This window comes from Eumetopias jubatus, unplaced genomic scaffold (assembly GCF_037043125.1).
Source record: "Eumetopias jubatus isolate StellerSeaLion01/CBP00866 unplaced genomic scaffold, mEumJub1_p1.0 scaffold_1, whole genome shotgun sequence".
Taxonomy (NCBI): domain Eukaryota; kingdom Metazoa; phylum Chordata; class Mammalia; order Carnivora; family Otariidae; genus Eumetopias; species Eumetopias jubatus.
In genome coordinates, this window is record NW_028274807.1 from 87,837,372 (window position 1) to 87,855,386 (window position 18,015).

The following is an 18,015-nucleotide window of genomic DNA, read 5'->3' on the forward strand; positions in this document are numbered from 1 at the left end:
GTCAGCCTACACTCTTTTCTGGCTTTTTTTTTTTTTTTTTTCTAATTGGTAAGGATTTCATATTGAGAAAGAATTAACAAAGGAGAGACACTCAATGACATTTAAGTATCTGATCATCTGAAACGGCAATATTGTTTGGCTCACACACAATACAAGCTTCATTTAGACAGTAAAAGATTTAGAGGGAGGACCATATAAAATCTTCTAATCGTAACAAAATGTTTTAGCCATTTTTGCTTTTGACTCTGTTAAATTCATTTTAAGATTGTGATTTTGGTGTCCTTCCTGGTCCACCCCCCTTCTCCCATCTTGAGTCATGTGCATCTGTGAGAATACTGTAGACCTTAGCATGCATAAGGGTGGTGTTGGTCCTGCCCCAGAGTAGTTCCTGCCATTCTTGAGATTTGGTTATAAGGCTCCCACACTGTCTAGATGCTGATTAAATACTAGCTTCATAGCAGTGAAGGGTCTTTTGTAGGTCGTTGGTAGCATTCCCAAATTTTGAAGCAGAGAATGTCAAGATCCACTCTTCCTAGGGTTTAAACATGGAAATAGTCAAATAACAATTAAATGCCCTTTCTGGATTATATAATTGAAGGAAGTGTGTTTCTCTGACAGAGTGAAGGTACACTTCTAGCAACTGGTTCATACGATGGATTTGCCAGAATATGGACTAAAGATGGTAAAAGTATTTTTCTTTTTATATGTTGTTGTTGATCTAAGTTATAAAGCTTGAAGTAATTTTCATGTTTCTCTTTTTGAATATTAGGTAACCTTGCTAGCACCTTGGGGCAGCATAAAGGCCCTATATTTGCATTAAAGTGGAATAAGAAAGGAAATTTCATCCTAAGTGCTGGAGTAGACAAGGTAAAAGAACGTTAAACTAAGTTTTATAAAGGTTAGTGTGTTACAGAGTATACCTGAAAGTAGTGTTTTCTCCTGCTGCTCCTATAAACAATAAAACATTTGTCTATAGGAAATTCAGGTACAAATTCATGATGATAATGGAAATGCTCTTCGATTTTCTGTCAGCTCCTTCCCCAATTTACTCATCGGAATGCCATTTTATCTTTTATCTTTGTGACCACTCATCTTTGCTGGAATAATGGATGTCATACCTCCCATACTCTGCTTCCTTTCCCTAGTTTCTAGTTTATCTCAGCCGTGAAAATGGCTCTGGAGTGATTCCTTGAGAAATCTTAGAGCCAGTCTGTTAGTTGAACTCTTGGTGCTTCATTGAAAAATAAAAAATGCAGGGTCGTTGAAGCTTTTTCCACCTAACTAGGCTCAGAAATATGGATAGGTTGAAAATACGGGCCTTCTTGCTCTTTTGTTTTCTTAGGTCATCCTTTCTGCCGTACCTCCCAAAATGAATACAGGTCTAAGATGATTTTAATCCAGCAAAGTGTATGCTCATACGCTTGTTAATGGAGTCAGTTGTCAGAAATGAAAGTAGAGAAGAAAAAAAAAGGAAGAAAAATAAAGGAGGCCAGGAATAGGAGGGAAACATCCTATTAATAACCACTGCCACTCTATAATACTTTACATCCCCAAAGTTATAAAACTAGTGGTGGGAGGGTATTTAAAGGAACTGTGAATATATCCATTCCGATTTATGTGTCATACTTGGGTATAAAATGCAAGACATTGTTTTAAATATTGTCAAAATTCAAGCTGCCCATATGTGTAAATGTGAGCTTTAAAAATCTTAATATTGAAAATTGGTTAATGACTTCATTAACCAAGAATTTGCCTCCTAATAGCTAAAAAAAAAATTTGCATTAAATAACATTATTGCCGTTGAGTTTCTTAAGCAATGTAATATAATGTCTGATGGTTTGTAGACAACTAATAGTTACTTGAAGTAAGTTGACTGATGAAAAATCAGGGAAAAATGAAACTTCCCCCTCAAAATGGAGTATACCCTCGTTGTACTATTGGGGATAAAGTAGCTGTTTAAAGTAAAATTCACTCTGACATTTCCTATTGCTTTAACATAGTTAGGCATCTAATTTATGCACCTATGATGAGCTTCTTTTAACCTCTTAATATATTTTTCTTTTCTTTTCAATCTCAAGACTACGATTATTTGGGATGCACATACCGGTGAAGCCAAGCAACAGTTTCCCTTTCATTCAGGTAAATCTTCACAATTTACATGAGAACTGGTGCTTTCTTCTGTTTTTCTAATTAAACTTTTAAAAGCATATAATTCATTTAAAATCTTGAAATATCAAATACCAATCTTGTTACTAATCCTTTGAGGAGTTGATGTTCCATGACTTTCAGATTGTTAATTGTCAGGGGATCATCAAACGTTTTCTGTGAAATGTACCATTAAAAAATCATTTGCAGCCTAGTGCAATTAGGTTGGTATTATCTTATGGTAGGAGCATAGATCTTTGAATCAGGAGGTCTAAGTTTGAATGGCAATTCCACCCCACTTAACAAGCTATAAGACAGCAAGTCATTTAACCTTTCTGAGCCTCATTTTCTCTGTAAATGAAGGATAATAATTATACCTATTTGTTATGAGGATAAAACTAATGTATATAATACAACTTTATAAACTCATACAAATTTAGGTGTTGTTATTTCTCATTTTGGACTCCTGTTTCTAAATCAGTCCTCCTGTGCACATGAAATTAAAAAAATAGGCTTTCCCAGCATTGTTGGAACTTTGGTGCTTTACATGGGTTTCTCTTTTAAAAAAATAATTTGATACTTAAATACAATAATTCTGCCCCCCTCCCGGTAGTGTGCTCCTTTCTCCTTGATACAGAGCCATGCATGCACTGTACAAGCTGATTTGTAGAGAGAGCTGGATTTTAGTACCTGCTCTCTTCTCATGCTGTTCTCAGGGAGTTTCCTGTTGATCATTATTAAACTGGAACGAGATGCCTAATAACTGCAGTTGACCCTTGAACAGCACAGGTTTGAACTGTGCAGGTCCATTTACATATGTGGCTTTTTTTTCAATACAACTGCAATACTGTAAATTTATTTTCTTTTTTATTCTGTAGCTTACTTTATTGTATGAATACAGTATAAAATTCATATAACATACAAAATATGTGTCAATCAACTGTTTCTGTTCATGGTAAGGCTTTCAGTCAACAATAAGCTATTACTGGTTAAGTTTGGGGGGAATCAAAAGTTCAATGCAGGATTTCAACTGCATGTGAAAGGGCCTAACCCCTGTGCTGCTCAGGAGTCAGCTAAGTTAGAACAGTAGGACTACTTGATTTCACTGCTTCTTTAAAGATTTTGTTACATTTGGGAAGGGTTTTGATTTGAAAGCTGACTAAATTTAACTGGTTATTTTCAAAATTTTTGGTAACATCCTTTTTCACAAATAGCCAGTGGCACAGCATCACCTTTAAAATTGAAACTTCTGACATTCTGGCTTTTTGTCTTTTTCTATTTAGTGTGAATAAACAAGCCAAATAAGGCACAAAATGACTACTGCGTAGTATCTGGGTAACATAATTGTGCAAGCATCTTGTTAAACAATTCAGCTTGATTAAGGCTTACCACATTAATAAGCATTTACACTTTAGTTGACCTGTTTTACTTCCACCTTTGTTTCTAGTCCTTACCCAGATAGATTTCTCTTAGGCCTCTGGCTCTTCCACCCAAAAGTTTCTCCTAACTGCTAGGAGTAATGCAAATTTGAAATAAGTTAGCTATATAATGGAAACCACCTTTGTGTTAGAGATGGTGCTCTTTGTATACATGATCCCATTTAGTCCTGACTACAACCTGATGAGGTCGATGGTATCGAAGTAATTTTACAAGTAAATACTTTTTTTTCACCCAGTATGTTCTTTCTTGCCATGCTTTTTGTTTTTTTAAAACAGCTTTAAAGAGGTGTAATTTGTCATAAAATGGGCTATACGTATTTAAATTATACAAATTGATATGTTTTGACATGTATATACCATCAAAACTGTCACCACACTGCAGACAATGAATACACCTGCTAGCTTCAGAAGTTTCCTCCTGCCCCTTTGTGATCTCTCCCCTTCATCCCTAGACAACCACCCATGGTCTTTCCACACCAGAAATTAGTGTACATTATGTAAATGGAATCATACTTTTTTGGTCTGGTTTCTTTCACTCTGAGAAATTGTTTTAATTTGCCTCAATTGTTGAGTAGTATTTCATTGTGTGGATACACCACAGTTTGTTTATCCATTCACCTATTAAAGCAGATTTGGGTTGTTTCCAGTTTTTTGGGCTATTATAAATAAAACTGCTATCATTATTCATGTACAAGTCTTTGCGTGGACTTGTACATTTCTCCCATGCAAATGTCTAAGAATAGAATAGCTAGATTACATGGGAGGTATATGTTTAAGTTGTTAATAAACTGCTGAACTGTTTTTCCAAAGCTTACATTTTCCATACTGATTGACATTTTCAGCAACCGTGGATATTCTAGTCCCTCCATGCCCTTGCCAGCACTTGATAAGTGGTCAGTGTCATTAGCTGGAGCCACTCTAATAAGTGGGTATTAATATCCCATTGTGGTTTAATTTGCATTTCCTAATAACCAGTGACATTAGAGCATCCTGTCACGTGCTGTAGATCTTACTTGGTGAAATATCTAATCAGATCTTTGGATCTTTAATTTATTGTTTTCTTCTGTTCTTTATGTGTTCCGGATACAAGTTAATCAGGTATTTACAAATGCTGTCTTACAGTCTCTGGCTCGTCTTTGCATTGTTTTAACAGTATCCCTCTGTGTTAACTCTATTTCAAAGAAAACAAAACAAAACAACAGTATCCCTGGAAGATCAGGAGTTATTAATGTTGATGAGTTCCATAAATTATTTATTTGTTCTTTTATGAATCATGCTTTCAGTGTCAATCTAATTTGCTCTTGTTTTCTATTTGCTTGATGTGGAAGTTGAGGTCACTGATTTGAGACCTTTCTGCTTTTCTAATATGGATATTTAGTGCTATAAATTTGCTTCTAATTACTACTAAGTGACATCTCTGCATAGCTCGCTCTCTCTTTTCCAGTGATCTGTCTTATAAATTCCAGCTGCCTTAGTCTCCCTAGATTCTCAGCTTTGTCTCTTCATTCAGGAAATTTATTGATGTCTGCCTAGAGATTCCTCTTCCCTGTGCCAAGACCTGGACTTTTTCTCCCCCCAAATTGTAAGCTTTGGGCAGTTATAAAAGGGCACATTGATGGTTGGTTCCCATTTTCTCAGAACTCCTGTCTTTTATTGCCTGGTGTCTGTCTACTGTCTTGAATTGTTAGCTCATATATTTTGTAAGTTTTCTGATTGTTTTTGGGCAGGAGGTAAATTTGGACCCTATTAACTCCATCTTGACCAGAAATGGAAGTCTACCATGCTTTTTAAATTACTACATTTTAATTGCTATGCTAAATTGTCTCCCATATACACTCTTGCAGAAAGCATAAATCATGATTACAGATGAGTTACAATAAATGGCCATTTCATACCCATTTGTATGGCTAGAAGAAGTAATGACGTTCATGAGGATATGGAGAAATTAGGCCCTTTATGCTTCTCTAGTAGGTTTGTAAAATCATACTGTCACTTACTGTGGAAAAACAGTAGGACACGTCTTCAAAAAGCTAACCATAGAATTAGCGTATTATGATCCAGCAGTTCTGCACCTAGGTATGCATCCCAAAGACTTGAAAGCAGGGACTTGAACAGATTCTTGTCAGTGTTGATAGCAACATTATGCACGGTGGCCAAAAGGGGGAAACAACCCAGTGTCCATCAACAGACAAATGGATAAACAAAATGTGGTCTACATGTACAGTGGATTATTACCCAGCCATGAAGAGGAATGAAGTTCTGACCCATGCGGCAACGTTAGTGAACGTTATATTCATTATGCTAAGTGAAATAAAGCAGACACAAAGGGACAAACAGTGTAATTTTACTTATTAACTATCTAGAACAGGCACATTCATAGAGACAAAGATTAGAGGTTCTCAGGAGTGGGGGAAGGGGGAAATGGGGAGTTATTGCTTAATGGCTACAGAGTTTCTGCTTGGGGTGATGAAAAAGTGTGAAAATAGTGGTGGTTGCATAATTAATACCACTGATTGTACACTTAATAAAATGACATTTTATGTTATATATGACCACAGTATTTAAAAATTAATAATAAAATATGCCCAAACCCACTGAAGTGTACACTTTAAGTGGACGAATTTTATAGTATGTGATTTATATTTCAGTAAAGTGGTTTCTAAAAAAATGCAGATGAGTAATAAATGTCTTTCTCTCTTTACTGCATAGGTTTGGTTCATTTGTTACCTTTTTAAATTATGAAGGATGGAGGGGGTAACAAAAATATATCAAAAATAGTAGGACACAAAAATTTTAATCTTAGCTCCAAGATTTTAAAAGATTGTGTAGCCTTATTAAGTCATCTCTACACCCATCTTGGGGCTTGAACTCAGAACCCCAAGATCCAGAGTCTTGTGCTCTTCCGACTGAGCCAGCCCATAGAGATGTATTTCTTGCCTAAAGAATTTGCATCACCTAGACTCTTTTTATTTTAGGAGTAAGCCAAAAGTAAGGACGCAGGTATTCTTAGATTACACCAGTTTTTAACCCTTGTATTTTATGAGCCAGGTGTATCACAAAGCACAAATCGTACAGCTCATGTTGCAGCATGCCCTAACTTCCCCCAGTTAGCTTTACTTGGTCATACGGTCTTCGTTTTGTTCTGAACCTAATGGTGTGTTTGTTTGAATGCCACTTCTTACTTTCTCAGCCTCCCATCTCCTGTTTGGCAGACAGCTCTGCATCAGATTAACATCCTGATGCATCATGACAGATTCTTGGCATTCTTTGTAGCATTTTATTATACTTTCAGTTGTTTTCTAAGTTTATTGGATTTTTCAGGCTTTTTCCCCCACCACTTAACACTAGAGCCATTTATTTATCAAAGAAACATTTTATTAAAATTATTTTTGAAATGATATCTTATGTAATAGTATTTAATGTCAAAAAGAAAGTGTAGTAGGTACTAGTCAGATTCCAGGCACAAAAACAGAATCCAAACCAAGGTCGTCCAAGAAGAGGAATTTAGTACAAGGAAATAGTTGCAGAGGTGTTGGAAGAATGAAAACCAGAGGACTATGAGGTACCCCGGAGTGTAAGAACTGCAGAAAACCTAAGACTATAGAGAAGGCAGGATCCCTCTGGTCAGTGGGAATTAGAAGGGGAGAAACAAGAACTGCCTGGCAAGAACAGGCACCTTGGAGTAACTGTTGCCACTGCCAGACAACCAGCCTTAAAAGAGAGATGAGAGCAAAATTACCTGTCTTCTTTGTTTCTCTTGACCTTGGGCTCTCGACAGTGTCTCTCACTGTATGAATCCATCTGGAAACCAGTAGGCACAGGAACCTGGGATATGTAATTTGCAAGAGTCCACCCACTGTGTGTTAAGCATAGCAGGACAGAGTGTGGTAAGGAATGGCCCTGAGAACAAGCAGACAATGGGCAGGACAGTCATCGACACGCATCTAAGACGGTGCGATGTGTACAGACAGCAGTAGAGTTCATACATAATGCTCATCAAAGTTGGCCTGTACTTTTGTTTACTGGCTGATTTAAGTTGGATTCTCCTAGAAGCAAACCTGGAGCCAAGCATTTGAGTGGCGTGATTTATTAAGGAAACATTCTCAGGAGAAACAAGTGAGGAGTTGTAGGGATCAGGATGGGGAAGAGGGCGCAGCCTCAGCCTGATCCAGGCAGGGTTTTGGAGTGTTCACTACACGTTGGAGTTTTTCTCATCTTGAACCACACACTAGATTTTTGAATCACCCCCTCTTTCCCCCAAACCCAACTACATACGACCAGCCATCGGGTACTAGCCATTTTTGGCTGGGGGGGCGGGGGGCGGTGTTGGAGACAGCAGCAGAACAAGGCAGTTCTCTGAAGAAGTTTACCCTGGGAGCCCTTAGCACCAAAACACTCAGAAACTGGGACACAGAGCACAGGTAAAGGGGGTCTGCAAAGGAGGGAGCCTGCAGACACCTTTGAAGGCCTGTTGCCCACGAAGGTAGTAGAATACAACCTGCTCCTCACTCTGCTCACTTGGCTTAACAGTCTAACGGTGCTCAGAATACCTATTTTGTAATATGCTCAGTGTGAAAACAGCCAGTTACTATGATGCATAGATACATAACAGTGAGGAAGTGGTTTGTTTTTTTCTTTCCCATACACACAAGTTCTGACCTCCTTTATTAAATACTTTATATCTCTAATAATGGGAATATACAGCTTTACTGTAACTTCCTGTTTCCCCTTGTCTCTTAGTGTCTGCTCCGAATGGTAACCTTGTTCTGCAGAGGGCCAGAACGTACCATGTTTTGGCTTGATAAGCTGCAGGATCTCTGTTGGAGCCAGTCTGGTCTGCCCTTGTAGTGCAAAGCAGCCGTGATACGTAACCGAATGAACTTGTCTAGGTTTTAATGAAATTTTTTTATAAGGACACTAAAATCTGAGTTTTGTATGATGTTCACATTCATAGGTCTTCTTTTGATCCTCACCCCCAGCCAGATGAAACGCAAAAACTACCCTTGGCTAATGGGCCATCGCATCCACACTGCTCTAAATCCGGTGCTGTGTGCTCTGTTGCCTAACCCAGTTACTTGCTGCCACTGTGTTAATCTGCATTACTAATTAGAGAGCCTTTGCACCTTGCGGCAGGGGGAGATGAAAAGAAAATCTCCAGTCATACCAGAGCTAAAGTAACTATTAATAGCCAGCCAGCTTTTGGGCATCTGAGGTTTTAAATTCAGTGATGTAGGTTTTAAGTGGTATTTGACAAGAATCAGAAGAAAATGTATTTGCAGTCATCTGCAATATTCCACTTATCAGATGGGTGGATTGGAAACTATTCAGCGTAACATTTGTCTAACTTGTCATTTACAGAGTCCTTTTCACATGCACCATCTCACTTGATCATCACAGTATCCTTGTGTATTAAGCTTAAAGGTTTTATCCCCTTTTTTTAGATGAGGAAAATAGCATGAGAGGTTAAATGACTTGCTTGGGGCCCAATGGTTAGGGAGTGGCAGAACCAAGCTCCCTTGTCCATTGAACACTCAAGAGAATTTTAGAAATAAAAGGAAGTATAACATCACTTTTAAAGGTTTATAAGTGCGATACGAAGAATGCAGTGCTAGTCATTCATAGAGGATGCTGTCAGGAAGCCTAGTCACCTGCGTTACTTTCTGTTAGGCTGTGTCTCACATAGAGAGAACTGAATGGAAATTTAATATTTGTGATATTTAGATGCCCTCATTTTTAAAAATTCTAAAAATGATAAAGTAAAATGCTTAAGTTCCCATTACCACACTTAACGTCCAGCATGGTTTAAAACTAGAGCTCCCAGATTTCAGTACCTGTGGAATGAATGTAAACCTAGCCCTTTTTCCTTTTCAGCACCAGCACTGGATGTTGATTGGCAGAGCAACAACACCTTTGCTTCTTGTAGTACAGATATGTGCATTCATGTCTGTAAATTAGGACAAGACAGACCTATTAAAACATTCCAGGGACACACGGTGAGTAGCCTCCCCCCCCCTTTTAAAGTGGTTATGATGAATAAGTAATATTACAGAGTGGTTTTTGAAGTATGTATGTTTACTATCCAAAGAGCAATCCAGTCTATAAAATGAAAATGAATATTTACTGTTATTTTTAGAATGAAGTAAATGCTATCAAATGGGACCCAACTGGCAATCTTCTGGCCTCCTGTTCTGATGACATGACTTTGAAGGTAATTCGAATAGTGGGGAGACATGCAATGGAGGTGTCACCAAGAATGGGTGCTCTGGCCATTTTTAGATCAGTTAGAATGTCTCTTACAGTTCCTTGAATGCTTAAACATGGGTCAGGATTTACTCTAGTTTTTAATAGTTAATCATTGTTTTTTATATTTTATTTTGTGAAGTATTTCAAGTGTTTAAATATAGCAAATAAATTCTACTTAAAAGAGTGTTTGATAGGAATTGTGGTGCTAAGAAACCTCTGTCTTGTCTTCACTTCTAGAAGGTCATATACTGGTGCAATTAAAGTTATTTGCACATGTAAAAAATTGACTAATAAGCAACAGATCTTTGTAGCATTTGTGGATTTTGCTGAAATTCTGTGAATTGTATAAATTTGATTTTGTGGTGAGAATGTATATCATCCTTGCTGGGAAGCTGATCTATAGCAGAGAATTGCTTAGTTGGTGAGTGAGGCTTGCTGACATGCCAGCATCAGCAGCTCGACATGGATTTATGTTTTTCTTGTCAGCATGACTAAAAGCAAAACTAACACTTTGCACCTGTGCACATCATATTTAGAGAAAAAAAGCGTTTTGAGGTAAAGAACAACCTAATACAAATTTCCAGTATTAATGAAGCTTTGAGCCCTTTCCTGCAACATAGTAACTCTCCTGAAAATAATTTTATCCTTGACTCTGCAATGCCCACGACTGCAGATGTGGTGACCCTTAAGATGGAGGAATCATGAGGGAAAACCGCTTTTTCCTCCTGTGAACAGACTAAATGTAATCTTGGTAACCTGGTGGGGTTTTTCCCTTAAATACCTGCTGTGTTTTTAGTCATACAGTTTTCTCAAGCCTGAGCTCCCTTGCAGACATTGCTAGTAAAAAGGCTTTTTTTTTTTTTTTTTAAAGATTTTATTTATTTATTTGAGAGAGAGAGAATGAGAGACAGAGAGCACGAGAGGGAAGAGGGTCGGAGGGAGAAGCAGACTCCCGCTGAGCCAGGAGCCCGATGCGGGACTCGATCCCGGGACCCCAGGATCATGACCTGAGCCGAAGGCAGTCGCTTAACCAACTGAGCCACCCAGGCGCCCGTAAAAAGGCTTTTCTTAATGATTTTGTCCGAGTTTACTTTGCATGCATGTGCATTGCAGTCATAAAATGAAAGCCTTGTGGAACAGAGTATGGCACGTATGTGGAGTTGAAAGGCCAGTGGCTGGAGAGTCTACTGAGCAGTTAGAGCAGTTTGGACTTGAAAGTGTTAGCTTTTTGTCCTAACAATAATGAAAGGTCAGAGTTTTAAAGGAGAAATGAGATGGGTCGATATTGTGTAATGGAGCCAAATTCTGAGAACAAGGAACAGGAGTCAGAAGATCATGCAAAACCTGAACAGTGATTTGAGCCAGGCAGGTGGAGGTGCTGGGTGGGCCTGGTGCTCCAAGAAGAACTCTACCCTTGGCATAAACATTTGGGACTTCTCTGCAGGTGGGCTTGGATGAAGTTGTGTAGGGAGAAAGGACAGAGTAAGGAAAGAGGGGAACCTTAGAAATAGAAAGTCTTAAGAACTTAACTGCCAATAATTACCAGCTCAAGAGGAACGAGCTTCCAAAAGGAAACTGAGGAGGAATGACCCAAATGGAGATAGAGTGTTCAGAAAAGAATGTTTCAAGGGAGGTGATGGATAGGAGTGGCTAGCAGTGGCAATGCTATTGAAAGGTCAAATGAAGTAAGTTTTGAAACATATTTTGGGGGCTTATTTACATGGAATTATAAATGTCTAGGATCTAAAAACATTATGGGTTTGCTTCATTATCTCTTACTGGGTACATTGCAGACATGTGAAACACACCTAATTTTTGTGAGTTCTTTTTGTTGTTGTTGGCAGTTGGGTTTTGATGTGCATTTGTGTTTGGCAAGATTTACTCCCATGTCTTTATTGAATGATTTTGCCAGAAGTACTCTCAGTGTAGGTTTCTTTACCTCTGTACTCATAGGTTTTCAACTCAAGCAAGGCTAATTATTCTCTACTCATCATTTTGACTTTAATTATTGCTTTGTTATTTTTCATGGTTGGTTCTGTAGGAGTCATTTTCTAAACTTTTATTATGGTAACAAAACCTAACGAGATCTTCTTAATCAGACTTTTAAGTGTACAGCACAGTATTGTTATCTATGGGCACAATATTGTAGATTTGTAGAGCTGAAATTTTACACTTGTTGTTTAGCTGGTCCCCCTCTCCTCTTCCCTCAGCCTCTGGCAGCTACCATTCTTTTCTTGGCTTCTGTGAGTTTGACTCTTATAGATACCACATATAAATGGAACCATGCAGTGTTTGTCCTTAAGATTCATCCATGTTGTTGCATAGTTCAGGAATTCCTTTTTTTTAAGGCTGAATGATAAATACTCCATTGTATATAACACCACATTTTCTTTATCCATTCATCCATTGATGGACACTTGGGTTGTTTCCATATCTTTTGTGACCAATGCTGCAATGAACAGGGAGTGCAAATATATTTTTAAGACCCTGATTTCAGTTCTTTTGGATAAATACGCAGAGGTGGGATTGCTGGATAATATGAAAGTTCTGTTTTTATTTTTTTGGATATCCTCCCTACTGTTTTTCATAGCGGCTGTCATTTTGCATTCCCACCAATAGTGTACTACAGGTGGTCTAATTTCTCCACGTCCTTGTCAACATTTATTGTCTTTTTTATTTTATAATAAAATCCTAATAGATGTGAAATGATATCTCATTGTAGTTTTTATTTGCATTTCCCTTATGGCTAGTGACATTGAGCATCTTTTCATATACCTATTGGCCATTTGTATATTTTCTTAGAAGAAGGGTCTGTTCAAGTCATTTGCCCATTTTTAAATTGGATTATTAGGGTTTTTGCTATTGAGTTGTAGGAGTTCCTCATATATTTTCAAAATTAACCCTTTTTTTTTTATAGATACATGGTTTGCATATTTTTTTCTCCCATTCTGTCATTTGTCTCTTTATTGTTCCCTTTGCTGTGCAGAGGCTTTTTAATCTTATATAGTCCCTTTTGGCTTTTTGGTTTTGTTTTTGTTGCCTGTGTTTTAGTGTCATACAGGAATATATTATTTGCACGTTGCTTATCTATTTGCCCTTCTCTGTTACAAAGTATTTTCTGATTCTAAATCCTAAGAAGAATTTGTAATCTACATCTTTTATTTAAGGGACAATGTTAAAACTAATGCCTTAAACATTTTAGGATCACTATCCAAGGGACTTACTAATGTTGAAGTTTGTACCATCTGAAGCTCTCAGAGTTAATCTTAGAACTACAGCTAATTCAATCTTGAAGCCTCAGAATAGTGAACATTTGGAAAGGACTTAAAGCTAATTTGTCATTTTTAAAAGATAAATATTAAATAAATTCTACATTTTAATTTCTTTGCAAATATTTCCTTGATCTCTAATCATCGTTCTGGTTATACTGCTGATATTTTAGATTGGCCCAATAGTATTTTTAAATGTATCCTTTGTATAGGAAAATATAATTACATACGTTTTTCTTTTTTGCTCAGATATGGAGTATGAAACAAGACAATTGTGTCCATGATTTGCAAGCACATAATAAAGAAATCTATACTATCAAATGGAGTCCAACAGGGCCAGGGACAAATAATCCAAATGCCAACCTTATGTTAGCAAGGTAATATTTATGTTTCACTCTTCCTTTTATGAGTCTTCCACACAAAAAGCTTCTAATAAATATGACAGAGTTAGGAAAGATTCCATGAAATGGGAATGTATCCTGCAAAGATTGTTTTTTTGATGGGAACGTTTAAAACTTGGAGTTTTATTCTTATTTCAGGCCATAGTGGATTTTTATATCTGGGGTTATCAAATATTTACTGATGATATCAGATACTGATTAAAACTCAGGTAATTGAGGCATAGGCATAGTGCAATACAGTTTCTTCAGCATTAAAAAAATAAAAATATAGTCAGTACATTGTTCAGAACCATGGATCAGTCAATATAAAAGAATTATTTAAAGAGCAAAGGAATACAGTAAATTTAGCTCATTTTGTTTTTTCAATTCAGGGACTCGGAGATGCCCTTAAAGTTCCTTTTCTCCTATATAACTTTGCTTCCAGAACACTTGCTTCCTAACAGCCCAGTCTGTGTCTCATAAGGAATTTGTGGCTAGCTACTAGAAATGGCTGAATATTATAGATTGGGGGTGGGGCATGGGAGTATTTCATTACTTACAAAGTCAATTTTGTTGCCTCCTTTGTTAGTGCATCCTTCGATTCTACTGTTAGATTATGGGACGTAGACCGAGGAATTTGCATCCATACTTTGACAAAACACCAAGAGCCTGTGTACAGTGTGGCTTTCAGTCCTGATGGCAGGTACCTGGCAAGTGGTTCTTTTGATAAATGTGTGCACATCTGGAACACACAGGTATGTCTTAGTTATTTAAATCATCACCTGCTTTCATAGTTACTGAGAAGCACTTGCCTATATAAATTGTCTTTTCTCTTTTGGTTGTCATTCCTTTTATGACATTAGTTCAATCCTTAGTTTTTAAATGAGTACTTTTTTTTGAATTTACAAAGACTGAAGCCAGTTGAAGTTATATTTTCCTAATGTAGACCAGAATTTAGAAATAAATAAATTTAGATTCTTGTTTTATTTTTTTTCAAGTTTGCTGACCTAAAATATGAGAGTTTAAGGTGCATGTTTAGATAAATGATATAGTTTCTTTATTTTCTGGAAGACTTGTTTTTGAAGGAGCTATATATGAGCAATTAATAAAATGTACTAAAGGACAAGATTTTATGGCTGAACACAGTGATTTATCAGGAATAAACTTAAAACTATACTACCTTTGTAGGGACAGTAGTATAGAGAGATCCTTTCCTAAAAATGGAGAAAACAGCCAGTTGCTGTAACTTGTTTCATCTTCTCACCTGTTTAGTGTTTATGCTCCACGTACTGTTTTTTTAATAGCAGTCGCTTGACTCCCCCAGCCCATCAGTGATCACTTCTTAGGTGGTGGTAGTACACCCATAATCAGTTACTGTGAGCTCTTTCTTTTTGTGTAGCTGATCATCATAGTTGGTCAGACTGTTCTGCATAAATCATCATTTTCAAGTATCATTCAAATGGTACCTCCTAAACACTGAAAAGGTATCCACTGGGAAGTCTTAGAGCTCCCATTTTCTTCTTGATCCCCTTACAAGTAACTATTAACTTCTTTCATTCTTCCTGACATTTTTTGTGAACAGAATTACTAACATTCTGTCATTTTTATACTCAACTGTTTTATTTTTTAATTTATATTTTTAACCCCCTTGGAATTGATTTTTATATGTATAATCTGAGGTAGAGATCTAATTTTATGTTTCTAATGGATAGCCATTTGTTTCAACCCTATTTACCCCTTTGCTGTCTCATAATGCCACTTCTTTCATATACCACATTGTTATTGTGGTTTATTTATGGATTCTCTTGTACCACATTGATAGACATTTGTATGTACCTGCATCATTAGCATAGTTTTAATAACTATGTAGATCCCCCCTCATTAAGTCTTTCTTCTCCCTTCATTAAAGTTTTAAATTTTTTTATGAAGATCTTTTTTCTTAATTTACTCTGAAGTGCCTTATGGATATTATTGTTAGCCACGAATGACGTCTTTTTAAAAATATATTCCTTTTACTTACTGGTTGTTGCTTGCGTTTGGAACATTACAACTTTTGGCATATTGAAACTGAATCCATCCACCTCTCTGAGCTCTCTTACTAGTTTTAATAGTTTAGGTTTCCCCTTGACTTCCCTTTAATCTTTTTTTTTTTCAATTTTTTTTTTAAGATTTTTATTTATTTATTGAGAGAGAGAGAGAATGGTAGAGAGAGAGCATGAGAGGGAAGAAGGTCAGAGGGAGAAGCAGACTCCCCGCTGAGCAGGGAGCCCGATGCGGGACTCGATCTTGGGACTCCAGGATCGTGACCTGAGCCGAAGGCAGTCGCTTAACCAACTGAGCCACCCAGGCGCCCTCCCTTTAATCTTTTTATTATGATTGAATAGCAGAGACTTTCTAAATAATCTATAGATAATCTGCCTGTTGTCTACATTTTCAGTCACTTATTTACTCCCTTTGGGTATATATAGAAATGTAGAATTCTAATGGAGGATACTGGTAGGCTCTTAGGGACATTTGAGCAACTATCCATGCTATTTAGATGTAACACTATTGTGTTATCAAAAAATAATCATTTTACTTTTTTAAGTTTGAAAATCGTAAGATGCATCTAGTGAGTTTTTAGTGCAGTCATTGTCTTTTTGTCATATATAAATCTAGTTTTTTCTTTCCTCATTTGGATTATCATCCATATGATATGTTACCTAAGCATTTCACAGGTCAGTTGTTGAAGTCTGGTCTGAACATATATATACAGATTTGAGTAGTGCTGTTAATCCATTGATTTTTGTTAATGTTATAGCTCTAGCTTGTTGACCCCATGCTATTTTGGTTCTTCAGTTATAGCCTAATTTGAGCTTAGAAATTGGTAAGTGCTTTGGAAAGAAAGTTGGTTTTTTTAAACCCCAGAGCTTACTGTCCTGTAGATTTTTACTTTCCTGTACATCAACAGATTTTAGATTTTTGTTGGTGCCACTCCTTTCTCCTAATTAACCATGGGGAAATACACTCACAACCCACTATACTCACGCTTTCATTAATCTTTTAAATTGTAAGAAACTTTAGGTAGGGTGAAGAAAACAGTTGAACCTTTCTGATGTGATCATCTGTAGCAATGCACCTATGGTTTCTGCAGTATTAGTGGAATGACTTAGAAGAGGAAAGCAAGGGAAAAGAGAGTTCTGGCTTAGTAATTAAATTAGGATTGGCTGTCTGAGGAGGTATTTACAAGGTACATGTCTTATGCCATGTTGTTTTTAGGTAGATCTGCCACTTCTAGTTTGACCTTTTTAGGTTATCATAAAGCTGAGAGATACTTCTCTGCCCTGTCAGGGCAGAAAACCCAGAAGCATATTTTTCATTGTTTTCCAGTTTTCTCACCATGGAGCCTCTGATCTTTGCCCTGTTTAATGACTGGTTTCCTAGGAGAATATGTTTTTTAACTGAGTTTTAATTATTCAGAGAGTAGCTGAATAATTTTGGTTTCTTTTTCTTTTTTTTTTTTTTTTTATCTCCTCTAGGGGCTTCTCAGTAAATATAGAGTAACTAACAGACTTACACTGGAATTGTCTTTACTAGTTTTATTGTACTTTCTAAGATATTTTATCAAAGAAATTCTGACTTCATTTTGTCTCTCTATATGTTAGCCAAACTCATGCATCCTTCAACAACAACAAATTTATTTCAAGTCATACACTGAATGTTTGACTCCATTGTTAACTGTATCAAAGAGGCCAAAGATATCTTAGCTAAGAATGATTATCAATACTGGAGAAACTGAGTGTGTGTGTGTGTGTGTGTGTGTGTGTGTGTGTGTGTGTGTGTGTGTGAGAGAGAGAGAGAGAGAGAGAGAGATCTGTTGAGAGCAGGCAAGTGTTATTTATCATTTTATAGAAGGATCATCATCGCATTTCTAGTGTTTGAAAACTTGTAATTTATTTTGGAGTCAAAGCTAAATTCCATCTCTGATTGCTAGAAATAATGCCATACAGTATTTTACCTCAATAGTTTGGATTTCTAATAATATATGTTCCCATTTTTAAGAATCTGTGTTTTCATTTTTAGACAGGTGCTCTAGTTCACAGCTATAGGGGAACAGGTGGAATTTTTGAAGTTTGCTGGAATGCAGCAGGAGACAAAGTTGGAGCCAGTGCGTCAGATGGTTCAGTAAGTAGAATGAAGTGTTTCCAAGGGGGTGGGTGTGTAAGTGTAGTAAATAAATGAGGCTTATTGTGGTTGCGACTACAAAAGTCTTCTTTTCAAAATACATATTATGGCATTGATCTTCTTTACTGGACGTTGTATATTTTTCATGTTTATTTCATTGAAATAATGTAAAAAAAATATAGGCTGTGTTTGCCAAAAGAGTATCTTCCTAACCAAGAAATGGTTATTTTTAATGTAAACCTCTGTTAATGAAATTGAGTGTAGAACAGTACCACTCTGAGAGAGATTAGAATTTTTAATGCCTATTTCTACCTTGTCTTCCTTGCAGAAGAGTGTTGGTGGCCCAGGGCAGGGGGAGTAGAGGCAGTTGAGTCC

The 18,015-nt window shown here is 36.9% G+C and overlaps 1 protein-coding gene across 8 annotated transcripts in view; it reads left to right on the forward strand.

The window, feature by feature from the left end:
• Positions 1-18,015, forward strand: part of TBL1XR1 (TBL1X/Y related 1) — a 173,661-nt gene that overhangs the window by 150,348 nt on the left and 5,298 nt on the right. For all 8 annotated transcript variants that reach the window (XM_028100797.2, XM_028100798.2, XM_028100795.2 and 5 more), the window contains 8 exons: positions 619-682; positions 770-867; positions 2,079-2,139; positions 9,456-9,577; positions 9,718-9,792; positions 13,346-13,473; positions 14,066-14,231; positions 17,539-17,640. In XM_028100797.2, coding sequence (XP_027956598.1) covers positions 619-682; positions 770-867; positions 2,079-2,139; positions 9,456-9,577; positions 9,718-9,792; positions 13,346-13,473; positions 14,066-14,231; positions 17,539-17,640 — 816 coding nt within the window. The remainder of the gene's footprint in view (positions 1-618; positions 683-769; positions 868-2,078; positions 2,140-9,455; positions 9,578-9,717; positions 9,793-13,345; positions 13,474-14,065; positions 14,232-17,538; positions 17,641-18,015) is intronic.